The sequence below is a fragment of the Lathyrus oleraceus genome, chromosome 7, assembly GCF_024323335.1.
Source record: "Lathyrus oleraceus cultivar Zhongwan6 chromosome 7, CAAS_Psat_ZW6_1.0, whole genome shotgun sequence".
Classification (NCBI taxonomy): Eukaryota; Viridiplantae; Streptophyta; class Magnoliopsida; order Fabales; family Fabaceae; genus Lathyrus; species Lathyrus oleraceus.
The window spans coordinates 527,019,447-527,047,221 of NC_066585.1; the positions used below are offsets into that span (position 1 = coordinate 527,019,447).

At 34.8% G+C, this 27,775-nt stretch overlaps 2 protein-coding genes and 1 non-coding gene across 3 annotated transcripts; 1 reads left to right on the forward strand and 2 right to left on the reverse strand.

Moving 5' to 3' along the window:
• The first annotated feature begins 2,094 nt into the window (after positions 1–2,094).
• LOC127101017 (ribulose bisphosphate carboxylase/oxygenase activase, chloroplastic) lies at positions 2,095–4,437 on the forward strand. The gene is made up of 6 exons (XM_051038324.1): positions 2,095–2,253; positions 2,350–2,672; positions 2,761–2,952; positions 3,226–3,698; positions 3,781–4,062; positions 4,149–4,437. The coding sequence occupies exons 1-6, from the start codon at positions 2,209–2,211 to the stop codon at positions 4,262–4,264; spliced, it is 1,431 nt and encodes a 476-aa protein (XP_050894281.1). The 5' UTR covers positions 2,095–2,208; the 3' UTR covers positions 4,265–4,437.
• A 1,096-nt stretch (positions 4,438–5,533) lies between these two features.
• LOC127101018 (MYG1 protein C694.04c) lies at positions 5,534–10,039 on the reverse strand. The gene is made up of 7 exons (XM_051038325.1): positions 9,689–10,039; positions 8,623–8,769; positions 8,325–8,423; positions 8,012–8,203; positions 7,774–7,893; positions 7,149–7,220; positions 5,534–5,971 (listed from the first exon to the last, which is right to left on the reverse strand). The coding sequence occupies exons 1-7, from the start codon at positions 10,007–10,009 to the stop codon at positions 5,747–5,749; spliced, it is 1,176 nt and encodes a 391-aa protein (XP_050894282.1). The 5' UTR covers positions 10,010–10,039; the 3' UTR covers positions 5,534–5,746.
• Positions 10,040–21,444: 11,405 nt separating this feature from the next.
• Positions 21,445–21,551, reverse strand: LOC127108684 (small nucleolar RNA R71). Its single transcript, XR_007796207.1, has one exon. It is a non-coding gene; the product is annotated as a small nucleolar RNA R71 (small nucleolar RNA).
• Positions 21,552–27,775: the final 6,224 nt, after the last annotated feature.

Sequence of the window (27,775 nt, forward strand, 5' to 3'; positions counted from 1 at the left end):
TTTTATGATTGGATTGTTGATGGTATCCTTAAGAAAGTAAGGATAACCCTCCAGAGTTCCTTTTGGAATGACCCTTGGTTATGACTCACTCCCCTAAAGTTTAAGTTCCCTAGTTTATTTTCTAACACCATACAATCAAATGGGCTGATGGGAGAGATCGGTCGGGTGAATGACAGGGACCTGGTTTGGGATCTTGGGTATATGAGACTCTTATTTTTTAGAGTGTTACTTGTGTTTGAAAATCTTTTCTCTCTCTACTCTAAGATGGTATTCTCTCTCAAGATAGATATATGTCGATTTGTAAGCATACAAGAGATGGTTTTTTCTCTGTTGCCTCTACCTATCATGTTTAGTTTGATGGTTCTTTGTACGATTAAGAATTTGACTCTTCCCCTTATTTGGAATAGTTTGGCTCCTCCTAAAATGTTGGTCTTCTTCTGATAGCTTTTGCACGATAAATTTCCTTCTAGATAGAACCTATATAAAAGTGGATGATTCTTGATCCTAGTGGGGTCTCGTGTCCTTTTGGCAAAAAAGTTATTGGATTGGCTCTTCCTCTTTTTGTCACTTGTTAGTTAGTATTATATGTGTAGTATAAGATCTTACATTGGTTGGATTGACAAGTGGTTCTTTCTAGTGGCCACTGATTTCCTTTTAAGTTTTTTCTTTCTTTAGGTGGTATGGTTAAGTTTATGAGTGGTTTTGTTATGATCTGACACACTGTAGTCTGGAGCATTTGGAGAGATAGTAATGATGTCATCTTTAATAGTGTTACAAATGATGTCATCTTTAATTGTGTTACAAAAACTGTGAAAGAGGTGGAGAAAAATATTTATTTATCTAGAAATTGTTTCTAGGTATATCAAGGGTGAATTCATGTACATATTCTGATTGACTTCAAAACCATATGTGGATCGAATGTTTGTCTTAGTTCTAAGATAAATTATGATATCTGATTTTGTTGTTTTCTTGGTGGGTTTTTTATTTATTGATGGTGATTCTAGCGATATAAACTCTAACCTGAATCATAAGGGGTTGGTCTTTGGCTGCTTTAGCATTTTTCATTGTTTATTTTATTTAGTTTGTTGTTATGTTGGTTGAGATGTTTTTTTTTTGTATTATTAATAGTCCTTTAAATACTTTTTGTCTTTTGGAATTGTTTATATTTTAATAATCTTAAATTTTTGTATTAATATATTATTTTGCTATTAAAAAATTATTCTTTTTTAATTTTGAATTTGATTGAATTTCTGTAAATGAAAAAACTCATAAACACATATAAACAGTTCACATGAGATTCATTTATCAATATGAATGAAATACATGATTCATAGATAAAATTTCAACCCTAACTTAAATGAATACAAATTCAGAAAGCCAATTTAATTTTTAAAAAATTTCAATTTTATTTTTTCAAGATGAAATGTAAACTCAAGCATAAAGTATATGCAAAAATGACCATTTGGTTGAATTGAAAGTGACCATACATAATTTGATTTTGTCTTTTCTTCATTTCTCCATATTATAATATTGAGTAATAGTACCATGATCAAATATGACTGGTAGAGAAAGAAAGTATCATTCAATGATTCAAACCTTAAAAAAAACAAGCTCCATCTTACCTAAACCTTAAAAAAAACCTTAATAGTGATAGTAACATAACAATAATGCAATAAAGCGAAATTCATTTGTGTGTGTGGCTATTGATAAATTCGCAACTAAATCCATATATTTAATACTATTACTATCTTAGGGCTTTTCAAAAAATTATAAAACCCGAACCGAATTTAAGGTAAAAACGTTATGTTTACTGAATCAAAACTGAAAATGAAAATACTAAAAATAAGTTTTAAATTCTTTTTCAAAAAATTTGAAAAATAGTTTAATGGTTCAGTTCTTTAATAAATGGTTTGGCCGAGGAAAAATTGCCTTCTAACAGTTTGGTACAGTTTAGAATTTCTGAGCGGTATACCAGACCAATAACTTTGGTTTGGTTCGGTTCTAAATAAATTAAAACGGTTTGATTCAGTTTGAGTGAATTTTTACTAGTGTAGTTCGGTTCGATTCAGTTTTCTCACTGAACCGTACCATGAAGAGACCTACTCATCACACCATAAAGTCTTCCTCTCAACTCAACTCAATCCAAATACTTTGGAGCTCAGTTCCATTTGTCTGCTTCCATTTTGGTTTCCAATAACATATAATAAAATGGCAACTTCTTTGACAACTTTTGGAGCCATTAACATGGCACAGGTTTCACTTTTGCTTTTTTTATGTTCCAATTTTCATTCATTTTGGATTTCATGGTTCATTTGGGCTAATAAGAGGTTGTTGTAATATTGTTTGCAGTTGAAATTGAATGGCTCTAGCAATGGTGTTCCTATGACAAGTTCATCATTTTTTGGACCAAGTATCAAGAAAGTTAGTTCTTTGATTTCAAGCCAGAAGAGTTTGTATGGAAATTTCAAAGTGTCTGCACAAGTCGAATACGACGAGGAAAAGCAGACCTCAAAGGACAGATGGGCTGGACTTGCTTATGATGTTTCAGATGATCAGCAGGATATCACAAGAGGGAAGGGAATGGTGGACAGTGTCTTTCAAGCTCCTATGGAATCTGGAACTCACTATGCTGTCATGACTTCCTATGATTATATCAGTACCGGTCTTCGCCAGTAAGTTGCTTTCGCCTTGATTCATTTGAATCTCACGTTTTGAAAACTAAAGTTCGATTCTAATTCGCGATTTGCCAAACATGTTTAGGTACAATTTGGATAATACGGTTGATGGATTGTATATCGCGCCTGCATTTATGGATAAACTTGTTGTTCACGTCACCAAGAACTATCTGAGCTTGCCAAATATTAAGGTTCCTCTCATTTTGGGAATTTGGGGAGGAAAAGGTCAAGGGAAATCATTTCAATGCGAGCTTGTCTTTGCGAAGATGGGAATCAGGTAAGTTTAATTCCGTTTCTATACAGTATTGTCAAATAGCGGCTATGGCAGCACTATAGCGGTATATCACAATTTGAACAAATTTCTATTGTTCAACGATATGCTTTTTCTTTTCTAATGAAACTCGTTCGTTCTGCAATATGTTGTTTAGTACAAATTGTTATCAAATAGTGGCACGGTAGCGTAACAGAATTTGAACAAACCACTATTTTCTGCAATCCGTGACTTACGACACTTGTGGCTAACTCCTTGATCTACTTCCTTGGAATTCAGCCCTATAATGATGAGTGCGGGAGAATTAGAAAGTGGAAATGCTGGAGAGCCTGCAAAGTTGATTAGGCAAAGGTACCGTGAGGCGGCCGACATTATCAAAAAAGGAAAGATGTGTTGTCTTTTCATCAATGATCTTGATGCAGGAGCTGGTAGACTTGGTGGAACTACTCAATACACAGTTAACAACCAGATGGTAAATGCGACCCTCATGAACATTGCTGACAACCCTACCAATGTTCAACTTCCTGGTATGTACAACAAGGAAGAAAATCCCCGCGTCCCTATCGTCGTTACTGGAAATGACTTCTCTACATTGTATGCTCCTTTAATTCGCGATGGACGTATGGAAAAATTCTACTGGGCGCCTACTCGCGAAGATAGGATCGGTGTCTGTCAAGGTATTTTTAGGTCAGATGGTGTCCCTAAGGATGGCATTGTCAAGATTGTTGACGCATTCCCTGGACAGTCAATTGGTAAGCCATACCTCAATCTAAGTTTGAGACATGTCATGGATGAAATTTGAGTAATAAAAATATTTGAAGCAAATTTTTGTAGATTTTTTTGGTGCCTTGAGGGCTAGAGTGTATGATGATGAAGTGAGGAAATTGATTTCTGGTATTGGTGTGGAGCATATTGGGAAAAGGCTTGTGAACTCAAAGGAGGGACCTCCAACTTTTGAGCAACCAAAGATGACTATTGAGAAGCTACTAGAGTATGGAAATATGCTGGTTCAAGAACAAGAGAATGTGAAGAGGGTTCAGTTAGCTGACAAATACCTCGGCGAGGCAGCTCTTGGAGACGCGAACGAAGATGCTATCAAGACTGGAAACTTCTATGGTTAGACGTTACGAATTTTTATCTGGAACTGTGTTTTGAACAAAACATGAGTAAATGAATGTTACGATCTTATTGTTTGGATGCAGGACAAGGAGCTCAGCAAGTTGCTTTTCCTGTTCAAGAAGGCTGTGCCGACCCTTATGCAGAAAACTATGATCCAACAGCCAGAAGTGACGACGGAAGCTGCTCATACAATTTGTAGTTGATTCTTGAGTGAGTGCATATAAATATGGAGATTTGTAAAAGCAGTCTAAAAAACATGTTAATGTGTTTTTTTGATCATTCACCATATTTTGTGTAAGGTGCATTAATCTCAACACTTTAGGCTGTATATTTTGTGTTATTGCTGGTACATCCTGTGGTTGAGTTTTGTGAGTGATAGTGTTGTTCGCAATATCCTTCTCCTTTCATTTTGCACTATCATTTGTCAAATTGATGTTTTGTGAGCGCTAGCTGAGTTAAAATTTATTCTTTTATCAGTGGATATCAAACTTGGTCCCAGACTTTACAACACTCTCACACTGCATATTTATAGGAAGAAAGATGCAGATCATATAAACCGTAATAAGCATCGATAATAATTTTAAAAAAATTATAAATAATTGAGTGTAACTATATGTATCTGTGTTGTGTAGATATTAGACATTGACATAGAGAACTCATCCCATTTTATCATACACCACCATTCAAAACATACAAAACTCCGCTGATGATAAAGCTTTCTCTTTCTACCTTGGTCTGTCTATTTCCCCTTTGCTATTTAAGTTGACACTGTCCAAGTCTTAGTTTATTAGTTTAGAGATATCAATCATGCTTGAATCGACATCCACAACATGGTGTCCAATTTCTGCAGCAACAAGGTTCAACCAAACAAAGATCTCAATCTCAAAAGTGAGAAACTGATTTTAACATGGATTGATTATGATCTATGTAGCACTGACACTTCATATTAAAGATGTATATTTATGATTACACCTATCTGATATGTGTCAATGTCCGACACCGACACATAAACAATATTAATATTGTGTTTGGTGTCTGATGCTTCATAGACTATAATTTTGCAAAGTTTTATCATTGTCATACTTTGTGCATCATCGTCCAAACCCAAAAAACCAACCCGTGTATGTTGGGGGTTGATGCTTCAAATTCAATGGAACAACTCCACTCTGTGATCTCTCTTCTCTCCCACAGTTTCTCTGGGCCAGAGAAGAAAAAGATACATCTGATGATAGATGTTTTAGTCATTGTGGTTGTTGTTCTTACTCGGCATTTACATGTACAGAAAAAAACAAGAATGCTGTGTGGTAGAAGCTTAGGAGCAGGAGATAGGGCCACACATGCATTCCTACCAAGATGTTCAAGAAAGCTACAAAAGGTTTTAAGGACAAAGAGATACTTGGGCAAGGTAGATTTGGTCAAGTTCGCAAAGGAATGCTGCCAAATTCATGTTATATTGAAACATCCTGACTAAACAAAACCCATAACATTTTATCAGAAAGAGCATCCAGATTCTAAAATACATTATACAAGGTTCAATTACAGAAATAAATTTTGGATAAGATAGACCCATGCAAGTAAAGTTAACAACTCAATATTTGGCTCTCTCCTGTCTCTTTAATGCAATCATAAAACTAGACTTAAAGATTCTGCAAAATTAATGGATGATTTAACAATCCTTAGTCTACAGCTTCAAAGCAGCTTTTGCCATGGCCAAGGCGCCTTCAAAAGTTTGGTTTCCGCCAATAAATCCACTCATATGAACAAAAACACAACCAGGAATGCCAGCGTCCTTTGACAGTACGTCGTCTCTTAAACCTCGCCACTGCAAGGGTAGAGCCTTTCGGCTCTCAAATCTATCAGGAGATACTGAAACTGCTTGCACACGCCACTGTTTGCTTCTCTCATCCTGTAAAGGGCAACGAGAAAGGTACTTATGAAGAAATCAGCTGAGACTTTACAATTTACAGATTCTTAAGAAACATAATTCTTAAGTAACAAACCAGACAAACCGGGTTAGCCCCTCAGAAGAAAAACGACACAACTCTTATTGTGAGGGACCAAAAAGTTGTATTTTTTTCTTAAGGACAAACCCAGATTCCATGGCTTTTGTAAAGGATTGGAGTGAGATTTCACCTGTTACATAATTATTAACTTATATTTTGCTTTTTTTAAACATAACTATCACCCCCCTCTATAACAAGAACAGGCATTACCATGATAATGGATTATTTTGTATCCTTTTTAAATTCATATTCTAACTAGTTTTACTTATCAGATAAGTTGTTGGCTTGTAGTCGTGTTCCACTCCTGGCTGGGTTTTTATTTAGACCATGAGAATCCTATTTTTTGTCCAAATCTCCTCAACTTATAATGAAGAAATGAACCATATTTTGGACTACCTAAACCTTCACGTGAACTTCAACTTCTGGCTAGAAGTTTGAACTTTGGACATACTAAAAAACCCGTTGGTCTATATGGACTTTTTCATCGTTGAAATTCTCATGCCAATAATGTTAATGACAACAATCTGATTAGAAACCCACAGCACCAAAACCCAGCCAATAAAGGCACAACCAGAGTAGTCAATGGCAGCCATTAGCAGTGCTATCCCGGCAGAGCAGAGGCAGCGCGGAGCCTGCCTGCGGTGGCACAACTTGTAGAGGAGCAAAATAAAATAGTGGCGCTTCAGATTCCTTTATTTTCCCCTATTTCATATCCTTTCATTTAGTTTCCCTGTTTTTTCATCATTCAATTTCCTTCTTTCCTTTCACCCTGTTTTCTCTCATTTCCTTACCTTCTTTGTTAATCTGTTTCATTCAAACTCTTGTTTTGTTTCTTGTTATTTGTTAATCGCATTCCTCTTTTTTACTGTTTTTTTATTTTCATCTGTATTTGTATATTTTACATGAATATATGCATGATATTATTAATGTAATTTGTAAAAAACTATATATATCAAATAGTGGCCATCTCGCTATCCCATTTTGGGGTCTATCGCTCCGCGCCGCTATCCGGGATTGACTACTCGGCACAACTAAAGGATGGAATGGAACTTGAAGAAAATGAAAAAAAAAAATCCGTACCTCATACAGAACATATTTGATTGGAGGGTCAATTTTCATCTCCTTCTCAAGCTCGAATAAATGAAGCTTCCACTGCAGTAAATAAAAACAAGAAACATTTAAGCTAAAAGTCTAAATAATTGTTCAAGCTTCAAGGATTCAAATCCATTAAAATTTGCAAGAGAAAAGAACTACTCCCTCCGTTCCTTTTTAAGTGTCACATTTTGACTTTTTACACATACCAAGAAAGCTAATTATTATTGTTACTTTTTAAACAATAATTCTCATTTTACCTATAATACCCTTAATTATATTCTACATTCATTTTACTTTTTCTCTTTTTGTAATAATTACATAGGGGTAATTTTGACAAAAGTGCATTTAATACTACCTTGAATTCTACAAGTGACAATTAAAAAGAAACACAAATTTATCAAAAAAGTGACACTTAAAAAGGAACGGAGGGAGTAGTATATTCTTCAACATAATTAAGTGTTCAAAATGTTAGTCAAAATACATATTCAAGCTTCAAATTATGATTTCGGAACATATGACAGTTACTAGACATAATTCAAAGTTTCAAATAAGTAAAGTTCAAAAATATGATAAAAATTGTTAGAAGAGGGGACAAGAATAATCAACTCACAGGACAGAATTTTTTCAAAACTAAAATTTCTCCAGAAGGATCAACAGTTTGTCTAGCCGCAACAGTCTCCATTACAATTGACCTTGCTGGTAACCATGAGTTTACATGAAATCGGACACTCTGCAGGGGAAAGGGGGGACTTGCTCAGAAAACAATGAAAATGTAAAACAGGCAAAAACAAATTTAAAAATCACTTGCTACTCTTAGAAATCCAAGAGAAAGAACAGTGAAGACTCACATCCAGAAACTCACTGCCAGCAAGAGCCATGGCACGATGAAAGGCCTCGTTTTCTTTCTCAGATGACTGATCAGCATCTGTCCAATCCAAATTAAACCTTCCCACTCTTGAGGATAAATGAGTATTATTCACATATTTTGGAGGCTGGTCTGTGTCGTACTGGTTGATTCCATTGTCTACGGCATCAATTGCCTGAAATAATTAACAAGAACATCAGTAGTAAAACGAAGTAAAATGAATCATTGGATAGAAAAGAATTTCACAAAGCAAGGTCCTACAATGCAGATAAAGTTTACGGTTTAAAATTTACTACCTCCATGAAGCTCCTGTAAACAGCCAAATATATATAATTCACATCTTGGTGCTCTTCATCTACCTTAAGCTCATTAGCTATAATCTCCTTTCCAAAATGCTACAATAGAAAAAAGAAGGCATAGTATAATGATTAAGATAGAAACAATTCAAAACCAAATGTGTAGCAATTTTGCTTCCCTCTTTTCCCATCCCCTTCAGAGTACTAAACCAAATAATATCGATTAAAACAAACCCTCCCTTGCATCCATTTTGCTATCACACACTTAATAAAATAGGTATTTAGTTGAGAAATTTACCTTATAAACAAGACCGGCACTACTCAACTTAGTGGAGAAACCATGCCCAAAAACCTCCTCAAATCCTTTCTGGTGATGATCATACCGATCTCTGGCAGGGTCATACACACCTCCAACATCAAGAACAGCATCCAGACCCTCCAACACCTACAGATTTACAAATTAGCTTAAAGCCTTAAACAAACAAAAAATCAAGCAGATGTCAAAAAACTACACATCTTCCACTCCATTCTATATCTGAACACATGCAACAACAAAAAAATAAAAAACATGCCTCTCCAACTAAATTTCAAATGCCCCTCCCAACAATATACCATCAAAAGAAACTCCACCCAACAATCAAAAAGCATCATTCTTGTCCATATTTCCTCAGCAACCCAAACAACAAATAATCATGAAACTTAACGACATTTTCCCATAACATAACTAATCACAATTTAACAATAAAATACTACTTCCCAAACAAACAAATATCTTACTAGGTTGCGTATAAGTCATGAAAAACAAGGACAAAAATCACATTTTCTAAGTGTGTGGTTATGCAGTGACGATAATTGAATCTGAGTAAATTGATCTTGTAGAATTGATTTTGGTTATAAATGAGTTTGATGTAAAGTGATTTGTGTTTGGCTACATTAATGTAAAAGTGAGTTGAACAAAAGTTTTAGTGTAAAAATCACATTTAAACTCAAAAGCTACGGACTCTATCTCCAAGTAGAACCTACTTTGGAGGCAGAATCAATTCTACTTTAGAAGAACCAAACCCCTCAAAATCATTCAAAAATGAATTCTACACCTCTAGAATTGCTTGACTCTTCAAAAGCTAAACCAAACATAAACTAAGCAACCTAACAAAAACAAGAGTATTGTAATTGCACAGCAATCAAACTAAAATATATCATATTTTCTCATGAACCAAACTTCAATAAAATCACACCTCCATATCAAAAACCAAAAAATATCATACTTTCTCAGCACAATAACAAACAAGAAAACATATAAAAAAATAAAAAATAAACAAAATTTCTCAAACCAAAGAAAGAAAAAGAGGAGACAAAAAACTCACCTGAGGGTCACGAGTGCGAATGATTTCAGCGTTGAAGAACTTGCGAGTGAGACGAATCATGAAGCAGCCAAGAGCTTCGTCACAGTGAAAGCTTCCATTGTGGGTACCAACGCGCCTGAGAGACGCGTGAGGGGTGGAGGAAGGAGAAGAAGAAGTAGAAACCCTAGCGGTTTTTGGATTAGACATTAGAAGAAGCGGAAGAGTGAAGTGCGAATGGTTGTGCTTGTGGAAATGGAAATTGAAATTGAAATTGGTGAATAATAATGTCTTTGTTGTTGATGAAACTGCCCACATGGCTTTTGGATTTAAACTCACATTCATTACAAAAACCCCTCCTCTACTTTTTAACAAATATTTCGTAGGGTTTAAGCAAATATTATTCCCATAATTTTAACTTTCTTTAAATTTAATTATAAGTTTTTTAGACTAATTTATCATCATGAATTAGTTTTTTTTTAAACTTAAAATATACCTTCATAGTTATTAAGGACAAAATTATAAGATTCAATTCATTGTCTTCAGAACGAGCGAAGAACCAAAATGATAAAATTGTGATTAATATAACTTTAAAGTTTACTTGATGTGTTTGGTTACTCTCGACTTTTTCAGACTCTTCGATATGTGGTATCAAAGTTTTTTATTTGATTTGGATATATCAGTTCTTAATAAGCTATGTGGTTGTAATTTTATCTAATCTTTCGTATTAGAAAAGAATGATTGTGTTGTGAAAGAGTTGTGAGTTGCGATCATCAGTTCTGTTGTGTTGTTTGAGTTAGAGAAAATTGATGGAATAGTTATTTTTGACTTGTCAAAAATTTAAATCAAACATATTTTGATACAATCAGGATTACACAAGGTGTTGATTAGTAGTTAATACACGAGCATCAAACTCGACCATGTGCAAGAGCAGCAAGCTCTACCGCACAAGCCCCCAATTTTGAAGGACCCCAAAAATTTAAGAAGTCCAATTTTTTTTACATTAATATTAATAAATATAATAAAAAAATTTAAAATTAAAAAAATTTAAAATTAAAAAAATTTAAAAAAATGCTATAATAAAAATTCAATACATTAAAAAAAATGAGATTGATCAAAGTCAAAATAATTATAATTAAATCTTATTTTTATTAATATATAATTATGTTTTTTATGTGTCATTTTTAATTATTATAATTGTATTTTTTTTTTAAATAGTTCATTTTTAAATTAGAATTGGGTCTCCAGTCTGATTGGATCAGTCCTGACAAGCATCGATGGATATTGATGTAAGGTGTACTATGATATCATGTTGGTGGTCAAAGAGGTTCCTACCAACATGGAAGTTACATAATATATTGGTCAAAAAGTACTGATGTGTGTGTTACACCTGCAAGAGCAGAGGCATTCAAAGGCCTTAATAGGTGTATAATAAATAATGGTGGTTATGACTTGCCCACGGCGGTGTGAAGCCTTGTGTGCTGGTTATGTGATGGCTTTAGAGAACTTGCTCACGTGAGGTGAGATGTTATGTATTTCAGCGTGATGCTTAGGTACGAGTGTGTAAGTTATGATTTGACATTTCTTCATTTGTGTAAGTTATGATTTGACATTTCTTCATTTGTGAAAGAGATGTATTTCAGCAACCATTATCATTATTACAAATAACGCTTTTAATATTGCACGCGAAAGAGATGTAACATTGGCTACCGAGGCGATGTAACAAAGGGCGTCATGAAAAGTGCATATTTTACCTCTAGGTTTTTAAAAAAATGGCAGGTATGTGATAAGGTCATGAGTTCAATCCTCAAAGAGATCTTTTTGGAATTCTAAAATGTCGAAAACATATGTCCCCTCGATTTTGTAATTTCGCCAATGGATATATCATATTTTCACCTCGGTTATCTCATAAAATCCCGGGGTAAAACAATTTTGAATTTATTAAATCTAACGTGGATTGCTTATTTCACCAAACTTTATACTGAATATATAACTTCTCAAAATTGGTTAGGAAAATAATTATATGAATAATTGTGTTATATTTGAAGAACAACTTACATCGATTGTGATTTTGAATTATCCTACAACCTATCATTCTTCTCACATTGTTTTATGGTTAAAATCTCTCAAATATTTCAAGTTATTTATTCAACCGTTTCTTTTTTACTAATTCATTCTTAAAAGCATAAAATTTGATGTTTTTAAAAATGAACAATTATGAAAGAAAGTTGAACGAAAATTAGAAGTATTTGAGAGATTTTAGCAATAAAATAGCGTGAGATGAATGACGATTTTAATAATGCTAGAAAATCTTAATCAGTGTAAAAGATAAGTTTCAGATACAACATAATTTTGCATATGACTATTTCCAAAATTAACTTACTATGTTATATGTTCAAAGAGGGGTTAATGAAACAAACAATCAACATTAGATATAATAAACTAAACTAGACAAAACAAGATAAGAGTTGCACAAAGAATCATAAAAAACATAATCTCAATATCAATATCAACAACAAAAATAACAAGAAAACAACAACAATATCAATAACAACAACGTCAATAAAAAACCTCTAGGGTTTAGGGTCTAAAAAACAAGAACAACAACATCGACAAAAATAACATCAATAACAACAACATAAACAACAACAAAAACTCTAGGGTTTTGGATCTCAACACCACCACCACCACCACAACTACAATAACAACAACAACAACAACAACAATACGACAACAATATTAGTAGTGATGTTTGACGTACCATATCTATGAATAAGAAGTAAAAGAAAATGATTTTGATTTCTAAAGAAGAAACGAGAGTACTAAACACATAACATCTTCGTATTGAAGATGGTATGTGTTTGTAGCTCTCGTTGTTTATAGCTCTTTGTTAGGGTTATATTTATGTTGTATAGACAAATGAAATTGAATACTACAAGCTAAAGCTATATACAACAGACAAACTGAACTCACCTCGGCTGGAAAGAAAACTGAGGTGAAAAGTAATGTGCTTTTAAATTAAAAGTAAAATATTCAAGAATGCGCCACTTTTAATGAGATAAAAACATAAACCGGGGTTGATGGGATTCGAAGCATGTACATTGAATAGATTTACCACTCGGTTTTCCAAATAACCGATATAATATATTGTATTTTTAAAAAAATAGGGTGCGTCCACAAATTATACCTCGGTTTTTCAATACGTGAGGTGAAATCTTCCTCATGAAATGTATTATTTTTAGTAGTGTCTCCACGATTATGGGAGGTTGTTGAGTATCTATTTCTCAGGGAATCATGGTATGACTCTCCATACATAAATACTAGGGAACAAAGATGCCCTACACGTCATCTGCCTTATGGGCTAGCATACGATGCTCTGTGTGGATACAATAATTCAAAGTATATTTTCCGACTCACAAAGTATATTTTTTGACTCATCAAATGAAATTAGTCATATAACATCAGTTTTGAAATGAACACAATAATTATCCAAATAAAAGAAATAATGTCGCATCCGCTATGTTACAATACCAAGTGAGGTACTAGACAAAACTGAAACACAAAGAAGAAGACGTCGTTCTTCAACATAACAACATTGCATGCTACATGTATCTCAAACATGGACATAAAAGCCACACAGAAACAGAAAAAAAAATGGTGAGAATAATCCTTGCAAATATTAACAATGAAAGTAAATAGCAGGACAGTTAATACATAGATCATTCTCACACAGCAATAACAATACAGTTTATAATACAAATGTGAAAGACACCAACTTCTCCTCGAATATGCATGTGGTATCGGGTTTTTAGGCATCAAAGGTGTATTACTGATTTATCTTTGTCTTTGGTTCTTCTCTGAACCGTGTTCCTCTCTGGATATGAGATTGTCATGATTCCTTTATGAAATAGATAGGCTTAATTAAATATAAAATCCAATATTATATCAATATGATTTCAATAATTATAATGTTAGTTAATGTAGCCAAGCGGTGGTTAGAACAATTTTGTTGTGGCATCATGGGGTTTCAAATCCTGTTTCTAAATTTTGATATATATATATATATATATATATATATATATATATATATATATATATATATATATATATATATATATATATATATATATATAGTTGCATAGTTTATAATTTTATTTTGTAATAATGTTTTAAAGTTTTAGTTAATTTATTATTATTATTTTATTTAAATTATTATTAAATAGATAGTAAATTAAGTTAGTAGACTTAAAATATTTTTTAACTTATTTTACCCTAACTTTTTAATAAAAATTTTCACTAATTTAAATTTTTATTTCTATATCAATTTTATATTATAATATGAATTTGGTTATTTTTTGTATTGTCAACATCTTCTATCATGTTTGGAAGATCAAGAATCAGTCTAGATTAGAAGACAAGAAGATGCATTGGAGATAATGCATCTCCATCATTTCTGCTCAAGTCAAGTTGGTGGGCAACCTCACCCGTAAAACGACAAATTTTTCCATCGCTAACTTTACTGTATTAAATAACTTTGGCATTTTGATTCATCTTAGCAAGCCTTTAGTGACCAAAGAAGTGTTTTGGATTCCTTCTCATATGGAGTGGATTAGGTGTAATAAAGATGGTTTAACTAGGGGTGCTCTTCTTCAATTACTTGTGAAGGAATATTTAGAAACGAGGAAGCTTGTAATGTTGATAGTTTTTGTGTCATTCTCGATGTTGACACTGTTTTGATTGCAGAAATAACCGCATCCATGATTTTGTTATTAACATTGTCGAAATTGTTCAAAGGTCTTCATTAAATGATATAAACTTTTCAATAAATCAAGGATTATAAGAGTAGAGAAATGTGAAAACCTAAAGTTCGATGATTGTAAGAGGGGAGAAATATGAAAAACTAAACTTCGATGAGTTAAATTTTAACACAATATTTTTATAACATCTTTTCTCTATATATTTAATTTTATTTACAATTTAAATGAAATATAATTTTTTTAATTTATTGTGTTTTCATCTATTAAAGGCTTAATTTCAAAATAGAACCGGACCTCCAAATTGTTTAGGACGGCCCTATATATATATATATATATATATAGATATATATATATATATATATATAATATATATATATATATATATATATATAGATTATATATATATATATATATATATATATATATATATATATATAGATTATATATATATAATATATATATATTATATATATTATATTATATATATATATATATATATATATATATATATATATATATCAATGGTTATGGTAGAAAATAATAATAGAACTCAAACAATCACCAAAATCATTCTCAAATTTCATACTCAAACAAATTCCTCTCTTGAACCATAAGTTTGTCAATTACCAGGTCACACTGTAATTATAATTAATTTTAATAATTATATTATAACTAAAAAATTATTAACAATTGAGTAAATTGTATTATTACTCATGAGCTTAAAAATCAACCAACACAATCAAAACATCTCAACAAAGTATTTTATCATTTTATTATTCATAGCTTATCAAAAGTTATAACAATTCATATATATATATATATATATATATATATATATATATATATATATATATATATATATATATATATATATATATATATATATATATATATATATATATATATATATATATATATATATATATATATATATAATATATAATATATATATATATATATATATATATATGATATCTATATATATCTATATATATATATATATATATATATATATATATATATAATATATATATATATATGCTCATATATATCTATATATATATAACTCACCTAAGTTCTCAAAGAACTACAACAATTTCTAAATCTTAAAAATGATTCTAAGTGCTCAAAAGTACTCTAAAGTGTTAAAAGATGCTCTACTTGCAGCCTTTCACAAGTCATAACTCCAATGAACTCTAAGGGTCTGGCAGATCAAATCAAAATTACTCAAAAATAACACAAACGTAATAAATAGACCACTGACACTAAAATTGCTCATAAATTACCGAGCTGACCCCCAAACTCGAAAATTGCTAAAATCGCAGCTGACTCACGCGCTGACCCGCATCGACCGAATGCAAACTATGTAACACCCTATTTTCCCAACGTATAATTATGATTAATCTAATATTTTTCACAACATTCACATATAGGATGTTACACATCTCGAAACACACGTCTACTGATCATGTAACACTTAATTTAAATAAACATGCAAGACATGTCATCGTATACTCACCTTCACTTAAGGTATCATCACAACAGAAATACTCAATTAGAACACACCAATTTAAATCTTATCATAAATCTCATGTCATAGTTAAAAAGCATAGAGTCGTAAGTCTTCTCTAAATGCTCATCACACCAACACATAAAATACGAGAGCATGCATGGTCTCTCAGAAATCTCAACATAAAACAAATAAATTATCCCCCAGTGATACATATCAGAGCATAACCAAAGCTAAAATAAAGGAATTAAAAGAAAAAACTTCAGGAACAAGCTTTCACTCATAGTAGCGGCCTTACTCTCGAGTATTTGCACGATATCCATGTAAAGACAACATTCAAATAGAAGGGGTGAGAAATCACATTCAATAATAACAGGCATATACTGCAAGGTAGGATATCCACACATATCATAATCTACACAATCTCAAGTCACAGTATATCAATTACATTCTCACATCAACTCACCAATCATAACTTATTCACATACCAACCACACACCAATTACATACAACATCAATATCATATGCATATATCTCATTATGCATCTCATACTCAAAATGCAACTTTATTCAACTCGATGAAACTCTATTCAACTTAATGCATATGGTACCAACTCAATATTTGGTTCTCTCTAGAATCGGGTCCCCTCTCTGAACCCATGAGCCCCCTCTATGAGCTTGGGATAAGCCACCAGTCCCCTCTCTGAACTAGCAGACATGCCACTTGACACAAATCTTATGATGCATGATCAATTCAAGTAATCCCCTTTTTGGATTATATCACACCCAAAATCACAAAATGCACGTTATCTATCAGCAGTACAACATAAGCTAATAATTCATCTCAATGAAATTATATTTCAAATATGTCACAATACAACACACATAACTCAAAATAATCCATATTCATAACATTTCATACTTATTCTCAACGCTTAACATTTCGTCATAGCAACACAACTCTGGCACATATAATAATTCAACTCAATAAAATTGTTAACGCATTTTAACTCAATAATACACACCTTAACATGTATAAGGTATCAAATCATACTCACAACTCAACAGTAAATTCATCATAGCATTTGTTAATGTTACTTCACCAAAACCACAACACATCAACGTATAAGCATAACAATTTGCTAACCAATCATATAAACCATCACAAAAATCCCTACAGTAGCTAAATTACTACAACTCAAACATTTCACTAAACACTACCATGATGTATCCCTAAGCTAACGCTTTAATAGACACGTCATTTGGACCTACGGATCAAAAGTTATGGCGTAAATCGTCGGGTAACTACACATGTGATTTTCGTCAATTATTCAGTTCATCCCCTCACATTCAGTCTTTGAAAACATTACCATTTTATATTATTTTGTGTTATCTTTCCAACGCTTCGAACGATGTCTCATTTGGACTTACAGAACGAAAGTTACAGCCTTTTTAGTCTTACCTTAAAAAAATTCCATGCCAGCATGCGGTAATCGATTACCAGTACGTGGTAATCGATTACCGACCCAAAAAATCCCAACAAACTTAATTTTTAAGCTGATAATCGATTACCATTAAGTGGTAATTGATTACCACATAACCCGTGACAAAAATACTCAGTTTTGTGCATTTAAATCTCTTTCAAAACCCCATACAAGCATGTCCTAACATACCTAAACAACTTATTTCAAATTTCTAACACAGTAAACCAACTTCTTCACATCTTCACCAATTAACATCAAATTAATAATTTAACAAACATACTCATGGATTCCTATATTTTCACAACTCCCTAAAACCTTCAAACATCATCAATGATGGAAAATACATGAACACACTGGAACATAATTTCATTCATACATTGACACAAAAAATTCAATACTCATAACAAAAAATTAAATAGGATCATCAAATTCAGAATTCTCAACAAATCAATTAACCTTATTGGGAGGTTAAGGACTCTTATACCCTATCTCTCATGTATAAGTCATTTTTATCAAAAGTTATTCTCTACTTTTACCTTAGATTTCTCTTGCAAAATTCTTCTAAGCTCTATCAATGGATATTATTCCTATGTCTTTTCTTGCCTTAGCCTCCTTCTCCTCTTTTCCAAGTTTACTTTAGGTACAATGAAACTAATTCCCTTCCCACTTATCTCTTTTTCTAATAAACCTATTTTCTCCTAATTTGACTTCTCTTTCTACCCCTAACTTATTCTCATAATTACCAGCTTGCCCTTAATTTCTCTACACATTCTTATTTCTTTTATTTTATTTAAATTATAAAAATCAAATAATTATTTAACTAATAAAATAATTCTAATTCATTTCATCTTTCTCTAATTACTCTCTACGCCCTACCATAAGGTCAGACACCATTTCCCTCACCCACATTTATTTAATCATCCATATATAATAATCAAATAAACACATAAAGTTCTAATTAAATTAAAATAAAATCATTTACTAAAAATAGGGTGTTACAAACCGCCTGATCTACGGTTGTACAGCCTCCACTGCCGTGCGACTTCATCTGGCACCAACCTACGCCCCGCGCCGCCGCAACATCGCACCTCTCGCGCGCTACAGCTTCCGCCGCTGGCGCGACTCCCCCATCGGTCCCCGCATCGACACCGTTTTTCAGTCGCCTCCATCACGGTGGGGCATTGTTTATCCGCCGACGACAATTCGTCTCTACGGCGCCGCCAATTTCGACCCCGGTCAGACTTTTCCCGATTTTATGATTTTTGATAAAATTCCAGTTTTCCTGAATTTTGACTTTTATGTCATTTTACGGTATTTGAAAAAAAAGACCAAAAGGATTGCAAAGAAATTCATCGATAAACACATATACAATACAATTTCGCATTTATCCAAAAAATATCATAACTAATCATACGAGTCACAATTTACCACAAAAATATCACAGACTGATCGTACAATGCATCACAAAAACCCAAAGGAGCATATAATAACATTCACATATTCATGCATATTTTTCATTAGAGTAACAAAATACAGAGCAACACATCAATCGGTAACCTTAGGGGTTTTGGCCTAACCCCTTTGGTCACCAAAAATGCCAATGACCATGTAATATGAAATGCAGAGATATGAGGGTAAGGACATATGATAACATGAAATAATATCACATTCTAGGACTAGATTTAATTAAATTATATTATTATTCACTTCAATTTATTTCATTTTATTCGATACTACTTGGTATTTTGCTTTCTATTTATCTCAGGTAGTTTATTTGAAGCACAAGTGAAAAAGGAAGAAAAGGAGGTGCAAAAAGAAATGAAAAGAAGCAAATTCCACCAAGCCAAAGCCCAACCCAAAAGCACAGGCGATGCGCCTGTGACGCGCGCCACACAAGGTGTGACGAGCGTCACGCCCTGCCTACTTGTGTTACGAGCGTAACACATGGTGTGACGGACGTCACACCATTCTCCTATATTTTTGGCTTCAGAAGCGCAACAGAGGCACGTTGAAGCCTATTGTTACGCTTGACTATTGGAACGTGAGGATTTTTACACGGAAAGCTTTTGGAAACCGTTACAAAAAGTGAGTAATATAAATAGTGGCTTTTGGAAAACCCTGCAGCTCTCTCGCCCCCGTCTCTCTGCTTCGTTCAATTTTTCTCTTCCAGCCGTGCAAGCATACCTTACAGCATTATTTTTACAGTTTTTACTTTTATTTTGCAATTGTTATTTTTCCTTTCCAGCAATTCCTTTAAGCACTTAATTAATTTTTCACACAATAGTTTCTACACCGGAAATTATTGTGTACCTTTTACTAGATCTAACCTTACGTTAGATCCTAGATTTTTATTCCTTCATTTTTTATTTTCCTGTCCGATTGAAGAATTCAAGAACAAATCCAACCGGTCTGTGGTGGAGTGTTCAAGACTGCTATTAATTACTCAGGTTCTTTAATTATTGTTTGAATTTATACATGCCCTGCTTTATTGTTTATTTATATTATTTGCTTGAGATGGATTTATTTAAGCATTGTTTAGGTCTGTTTAACATGTCCGGCTAATTTATTTAGGTATCGGTATGTAAAGTAAGCGGAATAAGGAATCAAAACTAAGTTGGTTAAATTACGTTTAAAAATAAAGTCACTTTTTTTATGGTCTCAATTTACAGGTTTAATACCAAAGTTTTTGTACGAGAGTAAAAGACATAAAGAAGTTAAATTCAATAGAACGAGAGTTTGAGTTTTTAACTGGACAGTGTAAATTGGACATTAATTCTAGATCAGGGCGAAAGCAATTTTTAGAGTTAATTAAATTCTAATCTTTTTCAAAAAGTATTTTTAAAAGTTAAATGTGAGGACGAGAGTTAAGCATTTGAATTTAATTATATAATCTAAGTCAACAGAGCGAGAGTTTGAGACGAGGGTGTTTAAACGATTAGTGTTTTCTTAAAAAGAGCTTCTATAGATTTTGTTGTTTTCAAAAAGTGATTTTGGACTTAACCAATAAGTGACAGCTGCGTTAATAAAAAGTCATAGTCTATTCAACAGAGCGAGAGTTTGAGAAAAGACTTTTAATCAATAGTATTTACTGAAAAGATTTATTTTAAAAAACCAAGAAACCAACGAAGATTTGATTCCCTAATTACGACGAACTACATACCGATATCCGCTTAATTGATATTTAATCTATATCTTATTTTAGTTTTAACTTTTCCCCCGAACAATCAAAGTATCATCCGCCTTAGCTTTACGAAGTAACCTTAGAAATCGGTATATCGATTCATAAGTCCCTGTGGGATCGATATCTTTTAAAACTACGCGATAGAACTGTGCACTTGCAGTTTGTACCCCAAATTCGACTCATAAAGTCGCAATCAAGTTTTTGGCGCCGTTGCCGGGGACTTTTATTTAGTCGATATCGTAACTCTTCTGTTACGCTGTAGAGACTAAGGCTTATTTTTATTTTTATTTCTTTCGTTGATTTGTATGCCACACACTCGCTCACAAGGCGAGCCGTTCTACTTACGAATCAACGACATCGAACTATATCTCCGAGTCTTACGACGAATTCGGGAATATCGTGCTGCAAACAATCTCCCTCCTATTGAAATTCCTGATCTCAAAAATCTTCTTCCTTCACCGATACCCGAGATGGCAGAACCAACTCGTGCTCTTCGAGATTACGCCGCTCCATCGCAAGATGAGCCGCATTCGAGTATTGCTCCACCCGCAATCGAAGCAAACAACTTCGAACTTAAACCTTCACTGTTGCAGGCAGTGCAACCGAACCAATTCTCTGGAAATCCTACCGAGGATCCAAACCTTCATTTATCCGTATTTGTCCAATACGCTGATACTGTTAAAGCTAATGGTGTCACTTCAGAGGCAATTCGACTTCGTCTCTTTCCTTTCTCGTTAAGAGATAGCGCTAGAAGATGGCTTCAATCTCTTCCTTCCAACTCAGTCACCACATGGAATGAGTTGAAGAAAGTCTTTCTTGCCCGATATTTTCCGCCGAGCAAAACAGCTATGTTGAGAGCCCAGATAAATGGATTTAAACAAAAAGATAACGAGTCTCTTTTCGAAGCATGGGAAAGATACAAAGACATGATGAGACTTTGTCCACACCATGGTTTAGAGGACTGGTTAGTGATTCATACCTTATATAATGGTCTCTTGTACAACACAAGGTTAACAATAGACGCCGCCGCAGGTGGTGCACTTATGAACAAACCTTACGCTGATGCTTATCAACTTATCGAGAGCATGGCCCAAAACCACTATCAGTGGGGAAGCGAAAGAACAATGGTAGAAAAACCTCAGGCGAAAAGTGGCATGTACGAGATAAGTAACCTTGATCATGTTAATGCAAAAGTGGATGCTCTGGTCCAGAAAATTGAAAGCTTAAATGTATCACCTCCAGCCACCGTGGTTGCCATAACTCAGAATTGCGAAGTCTGTGGAATCCAAGGTCACACTCCTGCAGATTGTCAGCTCCTAACAGGAATCCAAGCAGAGCAAGTAAACTATGCTCAAGGAAATCCCTACTCGCATACCTATAACTCCAACTGGAAGAATCATCCTAATTTTTCATATAAGAGTAATAATGCCTTATACGCGCCTGGACAAGCTCCAAATCAAGCCCCAGCTATACCTCCTGGATATCAAAAGTCGATCCCATCTACACCTAACAATAACGTTCTTAGGAAATCCAACTTGGAAATCATGATGGAGAACTTCATAGCTTCTCAACAGCAAACCAATAAAGATTTCTTAAACCAGAATGTACACACTGGCGAACAAATAAAACAACTAGCAAGTAAAGTAGATGCCCTGGCTACCCATAACAAAATACTGGAAACACAAATATCACAAGTAGCTCAACAACAAGCGCCTACTGCTGCCCCAACTGGTACATTTCCTGGACAGCCCCAACCTAACCCGAGAAGCCACGCTCATGCAATCATACTAAGAAGTGGAACGGAAGTGGAAGGACCGTCTGATCCAAGGATAGAAAACCAAAACTCTAAAAAGTCAACTGAGGAAGAAAATAAACCTAAGGAAAAGGAAGAGAGTAATAAGGAAACCGTAGAAAAGAAAGAACCTTATGTACCTCCACCGCCTTATAAACCACCTATCCCTTACCCTGAAAGGCTTCTTAAAACCAAAGATGCGGGCCAATTTAAAAAATTTGTTGACCTACTGAAACAATTAAACATCACAATTCCTTTTACAGAAGCTATTACGCAGATGCCCTCATATGCTAAGTTCTTAAAAGAAATTCTTTCTAATAAAAGGAAACTTGAAGAAAGCGAAACTGTTACACTCACTGCTGAATGTAGCGCTATAATCCAGAATATGCCTCCTAAACTTAAAGATCCGGGTAGTTTCTCTATACCCTGTCACATAGGAAAATTTGTCATAGATAAAGCCTTATGCGATTTAGGAGCCGGTATTAGTGTTATGCCTCTATCCATATGCAAGAAACTGGAAATGGGAGAATTAAGACCAACTAAAATGTCTGTGCAACTAGCAGATCGTTCTGTTAGATATCCTGTAGGAATTCTTGAAAACGTTCCCGTGCGCATAGGTCAATTCTACATTCCAACCGATTTTATAATTATGGACATTAGAGAAGATGAAGTTACACCCATTATACTGGGAAGACCGTTCTTAGCAACTGCCGGTGCGATCATAGACGTAAAACGAGGACGACTCACTTTTGAAGTAGGAGAAGAGAAAATTGAGTTCATTCTTTCCCAATTTTTGAAAGCACCTGCAATAAAAGACACATGTTACTTCATGGATATCATCGATGAATGCATAAAAGAAACAGAGTTAGAAAATGACAAATCATCTGACTATCTTGTAGAAGACAAACTTAACCAATGTTTAGCAATAACATCGGACCCTACGCAATGCCTTAAGAAACCAACCCTAGACTTGAAAACACTTCCCAAAAATCTGAGATATGAATTCCTTGACTTAGAACTTGAACGACCAGTGATAGTTAATGCAGACCTAGGAAAACTCGAAACCGAAAAACTCCTGCATATCTTAAGAAAATATCCAACCGCACTAGGATACAACATCACCGACCTTAAAGGAATAAGTCCTTCTATTTGTATGCACCGCATCATGCTAGAAGAAGACTGTAAAACTTCTAGGGAACACCAGAGGAGACTAAACCCGATCCTGAGTGAGGTAGTGAAGAAGGAAATAACCAAGTTATTAGAGGCAGGTATCATATATCCTATATCTGATAGCAAATGGGTTAGTCCGGTACACGTAGTACCAAAGAAAGGAGGTATAACAGTTATTGAAAATGAAAAAGGAGAAACTATAACCAAACGAATCGAATCGGGATGGAGAATGTGCATTGACTATAGGAAACTAAACAAAGCAACCCGAAAAGATCATTTCCCTTTACCATTCATTGACCAGATGTTAGAACGATTAGCAAAACATTCTCATTTCTGCTATCTAGACGGTTACTCAGGCTTCTTTCAAATACCAATTCATCCTGATGACCAAGAAAAGACAACGTTTACATGTCCTTTTGGTACCTTCGCTTATCGACGAATGCCGTTTGGCTTGTGCAATGCTCCTGCAACCTTCCAAAGGTGCATGATGGCAATATTCGCCGATTTTCTCGAAAACATCATGGAGGTATTTATGGACGATTTCTCCGTATGCGGACAAAGCTTTGAAGAATGCCTTGAAAACCTAGAAAGAGTTCTAGAACGATGTGTAAAAGTAAACCTAGTACTTAATTGGGAAAAATGTCACTTTATGGTACAAGAAGGAATTGTTTTAGGACACATCATCTCAAATAGAGTGTCATACGGTGAACTGGACTTTATTGGATTTTTAATCGCAATGTCGCGGTTAGCAAGAGTCGCCACCGACTTTTCTTTTATCCCATAAGGAAAGGTGGAAAAGAACAGGAAAGACCTTAATTTTAAATTCTTAGGTTCGGGAGGTACTTTATACAAAGGGAAGGTATTAGCACCCTTTGTATCCATGGTTATCCATGGGCTCTTAATTGCTCAATCATTTATGTTTTCTAGTTTGAAAAAGGTGGTTGAGAAATGTGTGAAAAATGTTTTGAAAATGAGAATTTAACTTTGTAATGATTCTTGCATGAATGTATACAAAGTGGTTATCTCGTATAGTTTTTGAAAGTAGTTTAGAAAAATATAACTCGGCAATGATCCTAGTACGGATGTATGCTAAGTGATGATTTTCCAAAAGATGTTTGAAAGGTGTAAGGTGTGAAAAGTATTTTTTTGTTATGAATGAGTAATTAAGGTTATACCTGTCCGAGGTCTTTCCGGGCATTTCCTATCCTTATGAGGGTAAAACTGTCCTGACTATTGAGAAGTAAGTAGTTTTATCCTTGGGATGTAAAAGGGTCATTGTAGGGTCATCGATAGGTCATTGAAGGCAACAGTTGTAAGGATACCTTAGCATTCGAAGGGACGATCATCATTTAACCGTAGGCTACACCGAAGGGTCATCGCGGGACAAAATTGTATTTTCGAAGGCAACATCCGAGGGACCATGATTTATTTTATGATGATTTAATCGAAGGGCCATTGCTAAGTGTATCCCCACATTCGCGGGACATGACCATTATACCGTAATACCGTAAGGCAGCAAAGAGAGGTCCAAGATCACTTATTTAAAGGTCATATTTTAAAGTCAATTAAGTAATTAAGTCCATACCAAAATCAAGGCATTAAAATTAATACATTAAAATTAATACATTAAAATTAAGACATTAAAATGAACACATTAAAACTAATTAGGCCACTTAGGGTGAGTCTCCACAAGGGTATCCCACAAATAAAGTGGGAGACCTAAACAGCAATCTTTTCCTGGGACATATGAACCTTTGCAAAATTCAGCAAACGGGTTAGAATACCAAATCAGGGTGCAATCGAGAGTTGCACCAAAGTAATAGGTAAACAAAGCATGGTTATGATAAAACAGGTCAGATGGGCAAAGATCAAAATAGGACGAAGAACAGCGGCATCCATTACAACAATTCAAAGTATCCAGGCATACTTAAGTTACATGCAAAGCCTCAAATATATTTATGAATCTCAATTATGATATCACATGTGAATTAGGAACATAAAGCGATAATAGTAACGCAAACCTGTTTGCAATTGAGTCGCAACCTTGAATTGGCCGATCGGATCGAATTGAGCGGAGGTGACCTTGCTGCCGCCGTAAGATTAGATTCGGTAAAAGGGCACACAATAGTTTCCGTTGTAGAAACTATTGTGCGAAAAGAATTAACTAAATACCAAAAGGGAATCAGGAATTGCAAAAGAAATAGTGTAGCACTTGTAAAACACAATGCCTAAGCTGCTGGAAAAGAAGAAAAAATGCAAAGGCGAAAACGGCAAAGGAAAAAATCTCGGAAAAAGCCCCTCTTTTAGGTTTTCAAGGCGGCTATTTATATTGTTGTCATTAGGTCATGCCTGCTGCCAAAAAAAAAGTCTTCAACACGTACGTGGATATAGGGCCCAACGGATCTTCAAGTCTCCGAAGCGTTGCCTGCGCCCACAAAGTAGGGGAATGGTGTGACGTTCGTCACACCATGTGTGACGCCCGTCACAAGGGTGTGCGAGGCGTGACGCTCGTCACAGCCTCTGTGACGCTCGTCACAGATGCCACACCCGTGTTCTTGTACTTTGGGTTGGGCTTTGCTGTTTGGTTCGTTTTCTTTTCTTTTTTTTGCACCCCTTTTCCTCCGCCTCCAAATAAACCACTTTCATATTATCACTAGGTGCGCGCGTAGCGAGTAGGCCAGTTTGGGTCATTCGCGAGCTGGGCCTTTGTTCCTTTAAGTGTCATAAAAATGAGTCGGAGTACCCTGAAATGTCTTGAAATATTAGTGGGCAAATTTTGGGGTATGACAGCTGCCCCTGTTCAATATTCTTGAACCGAGAGAGTAGAATGGTATGTGCCGTTCGTGGTCTAGAGGTGGAAGATTATTAAACACTAGAATGCCCCGAAAATTTGCGCTTGTCAATTGGTCTTGATGGAGATGGGCTTAAAGATGCCATCCAGGAAGTTTGATGATGGGAGCTTCAGACTGTGTCGTACGTTAGACGATATCTGAAGACATGGGTGTCATACCGGGTCATACACTAGACCGTATAGTGAATCCCCCGTCATGCTGTTGACTTCGCTGGGGAGTCAGAGTATGCTGTATACTGCTGGGGATAAGGGATCAGAATGAATCATACACTGGACCGTATCTGAATACCAGAGTGAGCTGTTCGTTAGGCAGATGACTTTGATGGGGATGAAAGATCAGAACGGATCGTACGCTAGATCGTTTCTGAGTTGCAGATAGAGCTGTCCGTTAGGCCGAATCTGCTTGAAGAGGGAGTAGCCGTATACTAGGCTACCATTCAGAAATGTACCTGTCCGAAGGTAGCATCTGAGCAAGGGAGTAGTCGTATACCAGACTACCATTCAGGAATGTACCTGTCCGAAGGTAGCACCTGAGCAAGGGAGTAGCCGTATACCAGGCTACCATTCAGGAATGTACCTGTCCGAAGGTAGCACCTGAGCAAGGGAGTAGTCGTATACTAGACTACCATTCAGGAATGTACCTGTCTGAAGGTAGCACCTGAGCAAGGGAGTAGCCGTATACCAGACTACCATTCAGGAATGTACCTGTCCGAAGGTAGCACCTGAGCAAGGGAGTAGTCGTATACTAGACTACCATTCAGAAATGTACCTGTCCGAAGGTAGCATCTGAGTAAGGGAGTAGCCGTATACTAGACTACCATTCAGAAATGTACCTGTCCGAAGGTAGCATCTGAGAAGATGAAGGTTTAACTTGGTCGTACATTAAACCGTACTTGAGTTGTTGAAGATCAGAGTGGATCGTATGCTAGATCGTATCTGAGTTGTTGAAGGTCAGAATGGATCATACGTTAGATCGTATCTGAGTTGTTGAAGGTCAGAATGGATCGTATGCTAGATCGTATCTGAGTTGTTGAAGGTCAGAATGGATCATACGTTAGATCGTATCTGAGTTGAAGGGGTCATATGTTGAGCTGAATCAGGATGAACCGTACGCTAGGCTATATCTGATAGTATTTGTATATGTTGTATTGGCGATAAATGTCTGGGATGGGCTTATAGATGCCATCGTTGGGAGGATGTCAGAATGAATGTTGACATGGAGTATATCTGAAAGGTGTAGTTGAATCCTGAATGTAATTGATACAGATGTCCGTCTGAATGGACCTTTGTGTTGATTGTATCAAGAGGATAGTTAACCTGAAAAATAAAGTTAGCTTCATGCCATGCCATGATGCATGAGATGCAA